The 15,937-nt window shown below is 43.5% G+C and overlaps 1 protein-coding gene across 1 annotated transcript in view; it reads left to right on the plus strand.

Annotated features, from left to right (window-relative positions):
* LOC106577785 (tyrosine-protein kinase SRK3) overlaps window positions 1-15,937 on the plus strand; it is a 43,463-nt gene that overhangs the window by 14,233 nt on the left and 13,293 nt on the right. The window contains exon 3 of the mRNA XM_014156128.3: window positions 7,256-7,400. Coding sequence (XP_014011603.3) covers window positions 7,256-7,400 — 145 coding nt within the window. The remainder of the gene's footprint in view (window positions 1-7,255; window positions 7,401-15,937) is intronic.

Raw genomic sequence — 15,937 nt, forward strand, 5'->3', positions numbered from 1 at the left:
CAATGCCATTGGATGAATCTGAACATATTCCAGTCTCTGCTAGCAAAACAGTCTTGTAGTGCCGCATTCGCGTCATCTGACCACTTCCATATTGAGCAAGTCACTGGTACTTCCTGTTTTAGGAGGATAGAGGATAGAAATGAGAGTGAGGATAGAATTATGGTCAGATTTGCCAAATGGATGGCGGGGGAGAGCTTTGTATGCATATCTGAGTGTGGAGTAAAGGTGGTCTAGGATTGATTTTTCTCTGTTTGCACGTGACATGCTGGCCACTATGAGCGCCGCTTCTGGGTGAGCATTTTCTTTTTTGCTTAAGGCTTTATAGAGTTGGTTGAGAGCGGTGTTAGTGCCATATTCGTTCTGGGGTGGTAAATAGATGGCTACAAATAATATAGATGAGAACTCTCTTGGTAGATACTGTGGTCTACAGCTTATCATAAGGTACTCTACCTCAGGCGAGCAATACCTCGACACTTCTTTAATATTAGACATCGCGCACCAGCTGTTATTGACAAATAGACACACACCCCACCCCTCGTCTTACCAGAGGTAGCATCTCTGTTCTGTCGGTGCATGGAAAATCCTGCTTGCTTTATATTGTCTGTATCGTTGTTCAACCACGTCTCGGTGAAACATTCGATTTTACAGTTTTGGATGTCCTGTTGGTAGGATAATCTTAATCGTAGGTCATCAATTTTATTTTCCAATGATTGCACGTTAGCAAGAAGAACTGATGGCAGTGGGAGTTTACTCGCTCGCCTACAGATTCTCAGAAGGCTACCCGATATGCTGCCCCCTTTCCTGTGTCTTTTATTCATGCAAAAGTTGTGGATCTGGACCTGTTCCAGTGAAGCAGGATATCCATCTCGTTTGCCTCGTTAAAGGAAAACGTTTCTTCCAGTCCGCAGTGAGTAATCGCAGTTCTGATGTCCAGAAGTTATTTTCGGTCATAAGAGACGGTAGCAGCAACATTATGTACACAATAAGTAAAAATTAAGTAAAGTTATTTTAAGTTAAGTCCTAGCTTGGAAGCTCATTCCACCATTGCAGTGTCAGGACAGAGGAGAGCTTTTACTGGGCCATAAGGGTGTGAGGGCCAAGAGGTGGCAGAACAGAGTACTCCGTTTGGGGTGTAGGGTTTGAGCCTAGCCTGGAGGTAGGGAGGGGAAGTTTCTCTTGCTGCTCTATAAGCAAGTACCATGGCCTTGTACAGGATTCAAGCTTCGACTGGAAGCCAGGGAAGTGTGCAGAGGAGCAGGGTGGCATGGGAGAACTTGGGAAGGTTGAACACCAGGTGGGTTACAGAGTTCTGGATTAGTTGAAGGGATTTGGCACAAGCTGGGAGCTTAGCCAACAGCGAGTTGCATTAGTCCAGACTGGAGATGAAAAATGCCTGGATTAGGACCTGTGACACTTACTGTGTGGGGTAGGGTCGTACTCTATGGATGTTGTAGAGCATGAACCTGCAGCAGCGAATAACTGCTTTAAAGGTTGTAGAGAACGACAGGGTGTTGTCCAGGGACTTTGCGCCCTGGGAGGGAGACACCATAGAGTTGTCAACTGTGATGGAAAGGTCTTGGATCAGGCAGGCCTTTCCCTGTGAGGAAGAGCAGCTTCGAAATCCGAAATCCTAGATATTTTTCAGGCACGCAGAGATGCGTGTCGCCACCTCGGTGTCAGAAGGGGGTAAGGAGAAAAGTAATTGAGTGTCATAGCAATGATAGGAGAGACCATTTGAGCATATTACAAAGTGACTTGGGCTTGGAGAAGAGCAGAGGGCCTAGAATCACACCCTGAAGGACACCAGTAGTGAGAGTATGTGGTGCAGACACAGTTCTTCTCCATGTTACCTTGCAGAAGCGGTCTGCAAGGTAGGATGCAATCCAAGAGTGTGCAGAGCCTGAGACGCCAAGCCCTGAGTGAGTGGAGAGGAGGATCTGAAGCAGTGAAGCAGTGAAGCAGTAAAGAGGCGACACCGGGATGCTGGCCTTCTGTCTGTGTTCTTTTGCCCATCTTAATCTTTTCTTTTTATTGGCCAGTCTGAGATATGGCTTTTTCTTTGCAACTCTGCCTAGAAGGCCAGCATCCCGGAGTCGTCGCTTCACTGTTGATATTAAGACTGGTGTTTGCGGGTACTATTTATTGAATTCAGTCTGCAACACAACAAAATGTGGAATTAAGGGGTATGAATATTTTCTGGCACTGTAGACCAGGTCATGAAGAACCCTCTGGTTACATAGTTATGTAATTTGTCACTATGGGGGAACCTTATTGGGTGCCACATAGAAGCCTTGGATTTGTCCCTGTAGGGCAACACTTTTGAGTTCCATTTAGAACACTCTCATGAAGAACACGCAGGTTACCATGTAGAACCAATGAGATGTTCTACAGTTATACTTATAAGATACTTCAATGTGCTTATGGTACACACTGTAAACAATTTACCAGCTACTGAGTTGGAGTAAAAAATACTTTATTTTTATAGTTCAATTGAGGTGTTATTGTTGTAAAATACGTTTTTGTTTACCTTACATTCACTGTACTTTGAAATGTAGATGAGGCATTTTGCTGGTGGGAGCTCATTGACATATTTGGGGGCATGGTCTAAAATATTTTGTATTTGAGCCAACTGTTAGTGCAAGTGTTGTACCTGTTTAAGTGGTTTTATCGTTATGTTGATTGAGGTTGAGCACTTCATTTGTGCACTTCCAGTTCTACAATCTTTGTAAGAGCTTTTGCACTGTTAAGAAGCGGCATTTTCTACCAGCTTTCACAGTCTCATGTCAAATGTCGAAGTTGTGTTTAAGGTTAAAGTTAGGCCTTAACTCCGAATGGTTACGGGGTTAAGGTTTGGGATAGGCTTAAAACCAAAATATTAAAAGCAACTTATCACTGGATTTGAACTTGCAACCTTTGGTTCTTTGGAATCAGAGGCAGATGGTTATGCCCATTTGCCCTCCCCATCCACAACGTCCCATCAAAACTGAAAACTACTTGAACAGCACTCACTGTTGCCCCTAGTGGACGATTTCCACGTTATCTCCAGATGTCCTCAGCATGGATGGACGTCAAATACTGACTTGTATCACAGATGACCTGGTTGTGCATTTTCCAGTAAATTAATAGTAGTTGGATACCGGGAAGTTCATGTTTTATTTTCAAAAACTTACTGTCAGCATGCTGCAGGTAGTTATTGTAAAATTCACAGTAACTTACTGTGGCTGATATCTGTCACACTCACTGATCTGATGGTGGGATGAAGGTCAGTTTGCCGTCACCCAAGATGTTGAGGCCAGGTGAGGCAGGGTCCCAAGCGTGCTCAACACAAAGAATGCGTAGGAGTTGTCACCTAATGTATAAGCTTTCATGTAATCAGAAAAGGTACAATGAGCTACTGGCAGCTAGTTGCAAGTAAGTTACTGTGCATTTTAGAATAACTTACTGACCTCTGGTTGCCAGTTAAGCTGCAAGTAAGTTACTGGCAGTTAGTTGCCTGTGAGTTACTAGCAGTAACTGGCTATTAAGTTACTGTGAATTCTGCCATAACTTACTGACAACTGGTTGGCAATTAGGTTAAGCAGAATTCACAACAACCTCCAGGCAACTAACTTCCATTAAATTGATGTGAAATTCATGTCAGCTCTTTAATGTCACTCTTACAAAGATTGCAGAGCTGACAGTGTTAAAAAGAGGTGCTCAACCTTTAACAACATAACCATCAACCACTTAAACTCTCCCACTGACGATTGGCACAATTACACATATTAGACCCAGGGTTTCCGTTAGCCGATAAATAAAACTGTTGCCGGCCAAAGTGAACAGGAAAAAAAAATTCCCCATCGCAAATTAATGCTTTTTATACATTGATGGCAATACAGTACATTAGACCATCATGCTTATAGGTCAATGAGGTAATTTGCATAACAGTGGAATTAAATTTGTGTGCATGCATTTTGTTAGTCATCATGTAGCCTATCTTATTTATCCAACACAACTATCACACGCACACAGCACACAGAGGATGATTTGAGCTGGATATCTCCTGCAACTCCTCAGCTGGTTGCTGCTGAAGTACAATATGTGCTTTTATAAGCCCATTCATTGTGCAACAATTCTAAATGAAATTGCGTGTTAAAAACTGTTTTGGTGCATGATCAAAAAGAGCTAGGCCTACTATTTCTATTTCTCAACTTGTAGCCTAATTGAAGCGCCTCCCATTTAAAAATTCAAGTGGCGGCAACAGGCTATCAGCACATCACCACCACTTTACAATGTGAGCTGGAGACCATATGCATTTTGAAAACATAGGCCTACTTAATTGTTTGAAACCTGAATGTTCTATTTTATATTATTTGGCATTACTTATTTTGCTTTAAATTAGCCTATTGGCAAATCCAACCATAGAAGCAATTATTTTATAAAGACTTCATAGGCGGTGCGTGTGTCACGCCCTGATCTGTTTCACCTGTCCTTGTGATTGTCTCCACCCACCTCCAGGTGTCACCCGTTTTCTCCATTAGTCCCTGGGTATTTATTCCGGTGTTCCCTGTTTGTCTGTTGCCAGTTCGTCTTGTCTTGTCAACCAGCGTGTTTTTCCGTGCTCCTGCTTTTTCTTCTCTCTTTTGCTTGTCCTCCTTGTTTTTGACCCTTGCCTGCCTTGACTCTGAACCTGCCTGACCTTACTGCATGCCCTGACCTCGAGCCTGCCTGCCACTCTGTACCTCCTGGACTCTGACTTTATGCCTGTGCACAACCATTCTCTTGCCTGCCCCTTGGATTATAATAAATATGAAAGACTCGACCATCTGCATCTCGCCCTGTGCCCTTAAGGCGTGAGTTTCAAGTCAGGGGAAGCTTACAATTTATACCGATCTGTGACAGTTATGATTTTCATATGCACATTTGTGGAAGTTTCCTTTCGATAGATTTTTATAAATGTCACGTGGTTAATAATACAAATCTGAATTAAAATGGTAAAAATCTAAAAGTTACATTTCAACTAATGCAGAGCACCAGCCTCTGCCATATGGACACATTGATAAAGCGTGATCCATTGGTGGCTAAAGAAATGAGCGCGTGGAACTCATAGCCTATAGGGCAATGCAGCAGTAGGCCTGTCAAAATACATGAAGCCGACAAATAAAAAGTCAAAAATATGATGAGTTCAGGTTATTTTAATTGTGTTCATCTCTCTACTCAGTCTGTTATGCCTACCTTTCTGTATGTCTTGAGCTGCTCTTTTTTTGTCATTCCCCATTACATATTACTACTGGTGACATGTAATGTGGAATTGTTAAAAAAGAAACGAAGGACAAACAATTCACAAAATGAATGAGCAAGATTTGGCAGGAGACATTCTGGAGAGAGACTCACCTATGTCTTTGCAACACACCCCTCCCCTTCTTGTCTCAAGATGTTAAATTATACTCACTATCTTCACATAATTTAGTTGCTTTTCACTGACATCCCCAGCTATTGCCACGTGCTCTGCCCAAATTGCAGGCTTCCCAAATAGGTAAAGGCCTACAAGCTTGTGATTTGAAACAATCAGCTATAAAAAAAAGCATAGGCTGAGATTAACTCAGTGTTCTTGACCGCAGATCGGCAGTTCCAAACACTGCTGGGGACCAGGAATTCCACATGGTTTGTGCGCAGGGTACACTAAATTAGAAGGGTTGCAGGCAAGGGGTGGGGAGCATCTATAAAGCCTACGGGGAGGGAACAGGTGTAGAAAACAAACATAGTTGATCATCTGAAAATAACTAGGTGAGATACTCAAGCGAAAGAGTTGTGTGGAGCCGTCCTCTCTTTCCTTCATCGCATAACTCGGCAAAAACGTTTTTGTTTCGGCAACGAGACTGCCGCTGACACAACCAACACTTACATCTGCCCCTGAGAAAACAGGGGAGACTGAAGTACTAATACCTTGCTAATTGCTTAGCAGAGGTGAAGAGCACACCTCCTGATACTAATTGCTGATTACGTAGGAGAGGAGAAACCACTCTCCCACCAATACAGCCACTGACTACTAAAAGGACAACAGACATAAATTGCCCTGCCCATTAATCCTGATTAATGTGTCAACAATCAGCTACAAGTTATGAGCAGTCAGCAGTTCACCCATCAAGCAGGCTACTGTTTCCGTGTGTATCAAGAATGATCCACCACCCAAAAGACATCCAGCCAACTTGACACAAATGTGCTAAGCATTAGAGTCAACATGGGCCAGCATCCCTGTGGAACGCTTTCGACACCTTGTAGAGTCCATTCCCTGACAAATTGAGGCTGTTCTGCACGCAAAAGGGGGTGCAACTCAATATTAGTAAGGTGTTCCTGGCCTCCCGAGTGGCGCAGCGGTCTAAGGCACTGCATCACAGTGCTAGAGGCGTCACTACATACCTGGGTTCAATCCAGGGCTGTATCACAACCGGCCGTGATCGGGAGTCCCATAGGGTGGCGGACAATTGGCCCAGCACCGTCCGAGTTAGGGGAGGGTTTGGCCTGTGTTGGCATTATTTCGCTTATTTCGCTCTAGCGACTCCTTGTGGCGGGCCGACACCTGCAGGCTGACCCTGGTCGTTAGGTGAATGGCTGAGTTCCGGGTTAAGAGGGCAGGGGTTAAGAAGCGCGGTTTGGCAGGTCATGTTTCGGAGGACGCATGACTCGACCTTCGCCTCCCGAGCCGGTTGGGGAGTTGCAGCAATGTGACAAGATCGAAATTGGGGAGGTAAAAAATAAAAAGAAAGGTGTTCCTAATGTGTATTACTTTTTTTGTATTTTAAGGCACTTCATTGCATATAACAGGCTTTTAAAATGCAATATTGGTGCACAATTTCTACTTAAAATGTCAAAGGGACGCAAAAGGCACTCATTTTGTGGAACGACCCACCTACAGTGCTTGGACCCTTACAGACACTTGCCAGCTGTATTTTAAAATCTGTCTTGGCATGTGTTTTTTCCCTTTCGGAAGCACTATGGAGATCTTTAACTTAAACCCAAAATAAAACATTTCCATTCAAACTATGATTCTGAAATAAAATAGGCGTACAACATCCTGCTCTCAGATCTTTTTACTTCTTGGGAAGTTCACATACAGTACATACATCCCACTACATGGGTATTTCATAATGAGATTTGTTTACTGATTACAGAGGACAAGTTACAATTGTTAGGTTTTTTAGGTGACTCAAATTGAGGTCTGATCTGCTGATAATCTGTCTGACCTTGAATCTCTCTCTTGTGTCTCCCTCCACAGGAGACAATCTTCGAGATTAAACGCAGCTCTATATATTTCTGTCGAAAAGCCAAAGAGCGTATACAACTGGGCAAAGGTTTCTTTGGAGTGGTCTTTAAAGGCCATTATAAAGGCGAAAAGGTTGCAGTGAAGATCGTTCAAGATGGTAAACACCTGTGCCCAGTTTTTCCAAATGTATAATCTGTATAACAATGATCCAGATTCAGTAATTATGAAATCCAGGATGAGAATGGATGGGATAGGAGCATTCTGACATTTTCCGTGTTTTGAATAGACCTATGGAGGAAGACAGGTTTGTGTCATCAATGACATGAGGCCCATTGTTTAGCTTAGCAATGACTGCGAAGGGTAAAGACAGCCTTCAGAACGTTGGAAAATCCATTCACTTACATATGTTTTGCTTGAAATTAACATGCTATAGTTTTAGGTTTAAATCATATTCAAGCCATTCATTGCAGAATAATAGATAATTTACTACACCACTACTAATATCCAACTTCGACTTGAAGAATGTCTCTTCTGTACTATAAATATTTAGCTAGCTAGCTGCCCATTTCTAGCTGGTTGAATGGGTAGCCAGAACCTGACTTTCTCTCTAGTCGGAACGGTGCAATGCCAGAATGTGGACATGCAGAGCCCGGCATGGTATATGTCTGGAAAAACGTACCTCAATCCAATGATGGAATATGTCGCTGTACTCCTAAGTATCCCAAAATTATGAATGGTGAATTGAGAAGATTGGAATACTGCTAGTTTTTAATTAAACAGACGTTTTCATCAGCATGCTAGGCTAGCTAATGCCATAGCATCCCATTGGATTTCATGAAGATGAGAAGCATTGGGATAAGTAGCTACCGGAGGTGTTGTCGAATCCAATTAATTGCATTATCAAACAAAACTATGCTACATTTTATCTCTGGGACCCTCAGGATGACAAATCAGAGCAAGATTACTGAATGTAAGAACATTATTTACCTTCAGAGGTGAGTGTATAAAACCAGTTGCCGTGATAAAAGTTTTTTGTTGTTGTTAACTCTCCTCAAACAATAGCATGGTATTTTTTCACTGTAATAGCTACTGTAAATTGGACAGTGCAGATAGATTAACAAGAATTTAAGTGTTCTGCACATATAAGACATGTCTATGTCCTGGGAAATGTTCTTGTTACTTAGAATGTGATGCTAATCCCATTAGCACATGTTAATTCAACCATCCCGTGGGATGGGACACCGATCCCGTAGAGGTTAAAAACGACCAGTATTTTAATATTCTCAATGTGTCATTTTGGATAATGCGATAATTAGAAGGACAGCTGTAGGCTTGGCGCTAATTTATGTGCTCTCTGTCACTTGTAATTGCATGCCAAATGGTCCAGGAACACAAGGAAAGCACAAAGGACAATGCCCAAGGACTAGCCAACCCTTCCTCCTCTGAGGGGTCAAAATGTATCTCTGTTACAGTATGCAGAGGACTGACTATTGAATGTGATAGAATAATAATATATTATCCATGTTTGGTATCTATCTGAAATTTGTTCAGTGAGGATAACTCTGATGCTATCTATATGGATGAATGCTCTCTGTGGTAACCGATATCTGTACAGGGTGAACTCTAAATTACTCTATGCGAAGAGGTTTTATGGTGTTCTCAGGAATTCTGTCTCATTTACATTGGTCTCATCCCCCACGCAAGCTCTTAGTTGCTGGGACACCCTGTGGAGATTGGGCCTTGCTGGTCAGGTTACACCTCAATGGTGGTTGGTTTTGGGTTGAGAAGGTTACACCTTCATATGTTACAAATGGAATTAAATTATCTTATCCTGTCTCCAGGCCATGCAGGAAGGTCGTATGATCAATTCTCATTTCCTAGGCTTCTAGGCCTCTGGCCATGTAAGAATCTCTTTATTCATGCTTTGTCTTGTTAACCTTAGGATCTTTGCCTAGAATAAGGCTTTGTTAATGTTAATTTAAGCTGTATGCCTTGCATGTGAATCCATTCATTTGACAAAGTAATTAAATACACTTGTATTTAGAATTCCATTCTCCAACATTTCTTGATTGCCTATTACTATTACCTATTACATGCCAATGTCATCCTCCTCTCTTTCATGTTGCCGAAATGGTCTATGACTCTCGTGGTTTAGAAACTGTGGTGTCGTTGTCCTAGGCTACCTGTGTCACAGGTTAGGTGTCATCATTGAGTGTACTCCCTGAGGGTGGCACTGGAGGGCACTCAGGTTATTTCTAGTATCCAGGTGAGCCTGATTGGGTTCATTGGGTTCACCTGTTCTATGACTATTTAGGTTCTTCTGTGGACTGGGCCGGTTGCTCAGGTCTCTTGTTTTGTGTAGTGTACTCATTTGCTATTGCTTTGTTGTTTTTTCTGTGAAGACTTTAGTAAATGTTCTGGATTTACCCTCACCTCTGCCTGCTGTGTTTCTCTGCTCCTGGGTCCGAGTTGGTACAAGCAGTACTGTCACAGTAGACCTGAGTCAACAATGGACCCAACAGAGAAGTCTCTGTCGTCCGAGGGACACTCCACCACTTACGGTCGGCTCTCACTCACCATGGAACTTTGATTGGTCGCCATGAGGCGCGGCTGAAGACATTGTCGGAGGATTTAGAAACTCTTGTGTTCACTCTGCAGACCGGATAGACATGAGCAACGGTTGCTGCACCTGTGGTGGTTCCTAACAGCTCATTGTCCTCCTCCCCTCGGGAGCCTCATCTCCTGGCACCAGAGCGCTATGAGGGGCATCCTGGGAGGTGTCATGGGTTCCTGCTTCAATGTTCGCTGGTCTTCGAGCTGCAGGCATCAACGTTTCAACCGAGCGTTCCAGTGGCATATGTCATCTCCTTGCTCTCAGGACAGGCTCTGGCCTGGGCCATGGCCATATGGGAGCAGCAAACAGACATGTGTTTCAATTGGCAAAGCTTCACCCAGGAGACGAGGAGGGTTTTTGATCACCCCATCAGTGGCAGGAATGCTGCTCAAAGACTCATTGCGCTTCGGCAGGGCAGCCGGAGCGTAGCTGATTACGCCATTGATTTTTGGACTCTCACTGCTGAGAGCAGTTGGAATACAGAGGCACTTCACTCAGTGTTTCTGAATGGACTCATTGAGGTTCTCAAGGATGAACTGGCTTCCTGGGACAACCCTGACACTCTGGAGGAGCTTATCGTTCTGGCCATCCGGATTAACAACCGGCTTCGGGAATGTCATCATGAGAGGATGGAGGGATTCCGAGTTGGTTCCAGTGTTTCTGGCTCCGCTAAGGGAGTCGATTCTTCATTTGGGCCATTGCTGTATAATGGGCCTGCTTGCCCTGTATCCCATCAGGGTTATCAATTTGGCTATGATGCTCCTTCATATCCTTCAGCAGAGCTGATGCAATTGGGAAGCACCAGATTTTCCGCTCTGGAGAGAAAGCGCAGGATTAACCTCTATGGGCTAGGTGGGACGCAGGCGTCCCACCCGTGGTGCACTCCATCAACAGCAGGTGCATTTCAAGAGCGGCAAATTTGAATCCAAATAAATGTCAAAATTCAAATTTTTCAAACATACAACTATTTTACACCCTTTGAAAGATAAACATCTCCTTAATCTAACCACGTTTTACGATTTCAAAAAGGTTTTACGGCGAAAGCATAAATTTAGAGTATGTTAGGACAGTACATTTACAAGAGTTGTGTGTAATGTTTTGTCAATTCAAAGACAGGGTCACCAAAACCATAAAACCAGCTAAAATGATGCACTAACCTTTTACAATCTCCATCAGATGACACTCCTAGGACATTATGTTAGACAATGCATGCATTTTTAGTTCTATCAAGTTCATATTTATATCCAAAAACAGCGTTTTACTATGGCATTGATGTTGAGGAAATCGTTTCCCTCCAATAACCGGCAGTCAAGTCAGCATCACAAATTAAATAATTAAAATTAGAAAACATTGGTAAAATATTATATTGTCATTTAAAGAATTATAGATTTACATCTCTTGAACGCAATCAACTTGCCAGATTTAAAAATAACCTTACTGGGAAATCACACTTTGCAATAATCTGAGCACTGCGCCCAGAAAAATACGCGTTGCGATACAGACTAGTCGTCATGTTGGGGAGATCTAAAATCGAAAATACTATGTAAATAATCCATTACCTTTGATTCTCTTCATCAGATGTCACTTCCAGGTATCACAGGTCCATAACGAATGTAGTTTTGTTCAAAAAAGCTCATCATTTATGTCCAAAAATCTCCGTCTTGTTAGCACATGATCTAAGCCCGCCGGACTTCACTTCATGAACGAGGGGAAAAAATATATTTACGTTCGTTCAAACATGTCAAACGTTGTATAGCATAAATCATTAGGGCCTTTTTTAACCAGAACATGAATAATATTCAAGGTGGACGAATGCATACTCTTTTATAACGTATTGGAACGAGGGTAGCCAACATGAACTCGCGCGCCAGGTGTCTAATGGGCCATCATCGTTCCATAGCTCTTGTTTGGTCAGATCTCCCTCCAGAAGACTCAAAACACTTTGTAAAGGCTGGTGACATCTAGTGGAAGCAATAGGAAGTGCCAAAATATTCCTCAGCCCCTGTGTTTTTCAATGGCATAGGTTTAAAGGTAATACAACACATCAGGTATCCACTTCCTGTCAGAAAATGTCTCAGGGTTTTGCCTGCCAAATGAGTTCTGTTATACTCACAGACACCATTCAAACAGTTTTAGAAACTTTAGAGTGTTTTCTATCCATATATAATAAGTATATGCATATTCTAGTTACTGGGTAGGATTAGTAACCAGATTAAATCGGGTACATTTTTTTTATCCAGCCGTGCAAATACTGCCCCCTAGCCCTAACAGGTTAACGGGCAACAATGTCGTTACTGTGCACAGTCTGGACATTTCCGTGCTTCCTGTACCGAGCTGACGGGAAACGGGATGACTCGTCAGTAGATGGGAGAATACCGGCGAGTCAGATAGTCTCCTGCTGCCAAAACGGTACGCACCGTGGTTCCGGCCAACCTGCGGTGGGACAATGGGCAGTTGGACATTCCTGCTTTCAGGTACCAGCTATATTCTGGATTTCACATTAGCTCGCCAACAGAGGCTACCACTCACTAAGTTGGACAACCCCTAGGGTCTGGGAAGGTGAAGCAATGCCTATGCACCATGCCTATTCAGCTATGAGTTCTGGATGACCATGTGGAGCTTATCCATTTACATCTGGTGGACTCTCCTGAGGTGCCACTGGTTCTTGGACATCCGTGGCTTTCCACCCATAATTGACTGGCCTTTCGGGAAGAGTTCTGGGATGGAATCCTTCATGCCAGTATACCTGCCAGCAACTCTCTCCACACCTTTCCGGTCCTGCTCGTCTGGAGACTTCCGACCCTCCTGTTCCTCGGGCTGGGAATGACAAGCCTGATCTTTCCCGCGTGCCTCGGGATTACTGTGATTTGGGTCAGGTCTTCAGCAAACAAAGGGCCAGGAAACTACCTCCTCACAGGCCCTACGATTGTGCCATCGACCTACTGTCCGGCATCACTCCTTCGAGAGGAGAGCTGTATTCTCTCTCAGGTCCAGAGACTGCAGCCATGAACAGTTATATTAAGGAGGCGCTGCCGGCTGATTTTATTCAGCCATCCACTTCACCTGCAGGAGTGGGCTTTTTCTTCGTTGGGAAGAAGGATGGGGGATTATGTCCCTATATCGATTACCAGGGTCTTAATAACATTACCATCAAGAACCGTTACCTCCTTCCTCTTAAGTAATCAATGTCTGGGAGACTCCAGGGAGCTACGATTTTCTAAGTTGAATTTACGAAAGGCGTACAATCTGGTGCGCATCAGACAAGGAGACAAGTGGAAGACAGTGTTCAACACTCCCAATGGACATTATGAGTACCGGTTCATGTCGCTTGGAATTACTAATGCTCCAGCTGTTTTCCAGGCTCTGGTTAACGATGTGCTGTGCGACTTCCTTCACCAGTTCGTGTTTGTGTACTTGGATGACATCCTCATCTTCTCCAAGTCCATGGTTGAACACGTCCAACATATCCGCAAGGTTCTTCAAAGACTCCTCGCTTATCACTTGTTCGTGAAGGCCGAGAAGTGTGAGTTTCACGTTCCTCAGCTCTCCTTCCTGGGGTACATCGTGTCTCAGGGCTGTGTACAGATGGACTCCCAAAAGGTAGGAGCTGTGGTCAACTGGCCGCCACCCAGCACGGTCAAGCAATTTCAGCGTTTTTGGAGTTTTGCTAATTTCAACCGGAGATTTCTGAGAAACTTTAGTGCTGTGGCGGCGCCATTGACAACACTCACCAAGGGCTCGGCTGGGCATGTATGTTGGACCTCTGCTGCTGAGAAGGCGTTCCAGGACCTTCGGCACCCATTCTTGTTCATGCGGATCCTTCTCTTCCCTTCGTGGTGGAGGTGGATGCCTCTGACGTGGGCGTGGGTGCGGTTCTGTCTCAGAGCTCTGCGAAAGACCAAAAGCTTCATCCTGTGCCGTCTTCTCCAGACGTCTCACTCCAGTGGAGAGGAACTATGATGTCGGCAATCGGGAGCTTTTTGCGGTCAAACTGTTTTGGAGGAGTGGCAGCACTGGTTGGAGGGCTCGGGAACATCCCTTTACGGTTTGGACTGACCACAAGAACCTAGCCTACATCCAGGATGCTAAACGTCTCAATCCCCGACAGGCTCGCTGGAATCTTTTCTTCACTCGGTTCAGATTCACGTTATCGTACCGTCCGGGGTCTAAGAACGTGAAGCCAGATGCCCTTTCTCACCAGTTACGCAGCAACAGTGAGTATTGGCAGCTTAAATCAATCATCCCCAGGTCACTCATCCTCGCACCCCTGTCCTGGGGTATAGAGACGGTAGTGAGGAAGGCGCAAAGTAGGAAGGCAGCTCCAGACGGCTGTCCACTTAACCTGTTAGGGCTAGGGGGCAGCATTTGCACGTCTGGATAAAAAAAATGTACCCGATTTAATCTGGTTACTAATCCTACCCAGTAACTAGAATATGCATATACTTATTATATATGGATAGAAAACACTCTAAAGTTTCTAAAACTGTTTGAATGGTGTCTGTGAGTATAACAGAACTCATTTGGCAGGCAAAACCCTGAGACATTTTCTGACAGGAAGTGGATACCTGATGTGTTGTATTGACTTTAAACCTATCCCATTGAAAAACACAGGGGTTTAGGAATATTTTGGCACTTCCTATTGCTTCCACTAGATGTCACCAGCCTTTACAAAGTGTTTTGAGTCTTCTGGAGGGAGATCTGACCGAACAAGAGCCATGGAACTATGATGTCCCATTAGACACCTGGCGCGCGAGTTCATGTTGGGTACCCTCGTTCCAATACGTTATAAAAGAGTATGCATTCGTCCACCTTGAATATTATTCATGTTCTGGTTAAAAAAGGCCCTAATGATTTATGCTATACAACGTTTGACATGTTTGAACGAACGTAAATATATTTTTTCCCCTCGTTCATGACGAGAAGTCCGGCTGGCTTAGATCATGTGCTAACAAGACGGAGATTTTTGGACATAAATGATGAGCTTTTTTGAACAAAACTACATTCGTTATGGACCTGTGATACCTGGAAGTGACATCTGATGAAGAGAATCAAAGGTAATGGATTATTTACATAGTATTTTCGATTTTAGATCTCCCCAACATGACGTCTAGTCTGTATCGCAACGCGTATTTTTCTGGGCGCAGTGCTCAGATTATTGCAAAGTGTGATTTCCCAGTAAGGTTATTTTTAAATCTGGCAAGTTGATTGCGTTCAAGAGATGTAAATCTATAATTCTTTAAATGACAATATAATATTTTACCAATGTTTTCTAATTTTAATTATTTAATTTGTGACGCTGACTTGACTGCCGGTTATTGGAGGGAAACGATTTCCTCAACATCAATGCCATAGTAAAACGCTGTTTTTGGATATAAATATGAACTTGATAGAACTAAAAATGCATGCATTGTCTAACATAATGTCCTAGGAGTGTCATCTGATGGAGATTGTAAAAGGTTAGTGCATCATTTTAGCTGGTTTTATGGTTTTGGTGACCCTGTCTTTGACTTGACAAAACATTACACACAACTCTTGTAAATGTACTGTCGTAACATACTCTAAATTTATGCTTTCGCCGTAAAACCTTTTTGAAATCGTAAAACGTGGTTAGATTAAGGAGATGTTTATCTTTCAAATGGTGTAAAATAGTTGTATTTTTGAAAAATGTGAATTTTGACATTTATTTGGATTCAAATTTGCCGCTCTTGAAATGCACCTGCTGTTGATGGAGTGCACCACGGGTGGCACGCTAGCGTCCCACCTAGCCCATAGAGGTTAAGGAGATGTTTATCTTTCAAAGGGTGTAAAATAGTTGTATGTTTGAAAAATTTGAATTTTGTCATTTATTTGGATTCAAATTTGCCGCTCTTGAAATGCACCTGCTGTTGATGGAGTGCACCACAGGTGGCACGCTAGCGTCCCACCTAGCCCATAGAGGTTAACAGACTTTTTTCCTCTTGGAGCACGGTCCAAGGTATTTCAGTGGGCTCACTTGTTGCGTCTCACCTCTCATCCGGGAGGGCAGCGAACACTAGAGTTTGAGGCAGAGGCGGACACTCGGACCTTCATGGCTGCTTGTC

This window comes from Salmo salar, chromosome 18 (assembly GCF_965601325.2).
Source record: "Salmo salar chromosome 18, fSalSal1, whole genome shotgun sequence".
NCBI lineage: Eukaryota > Metazoa > Chordata > Actinopteri > Salmoniformes > Salmonidae > Salmo > Salmo salar.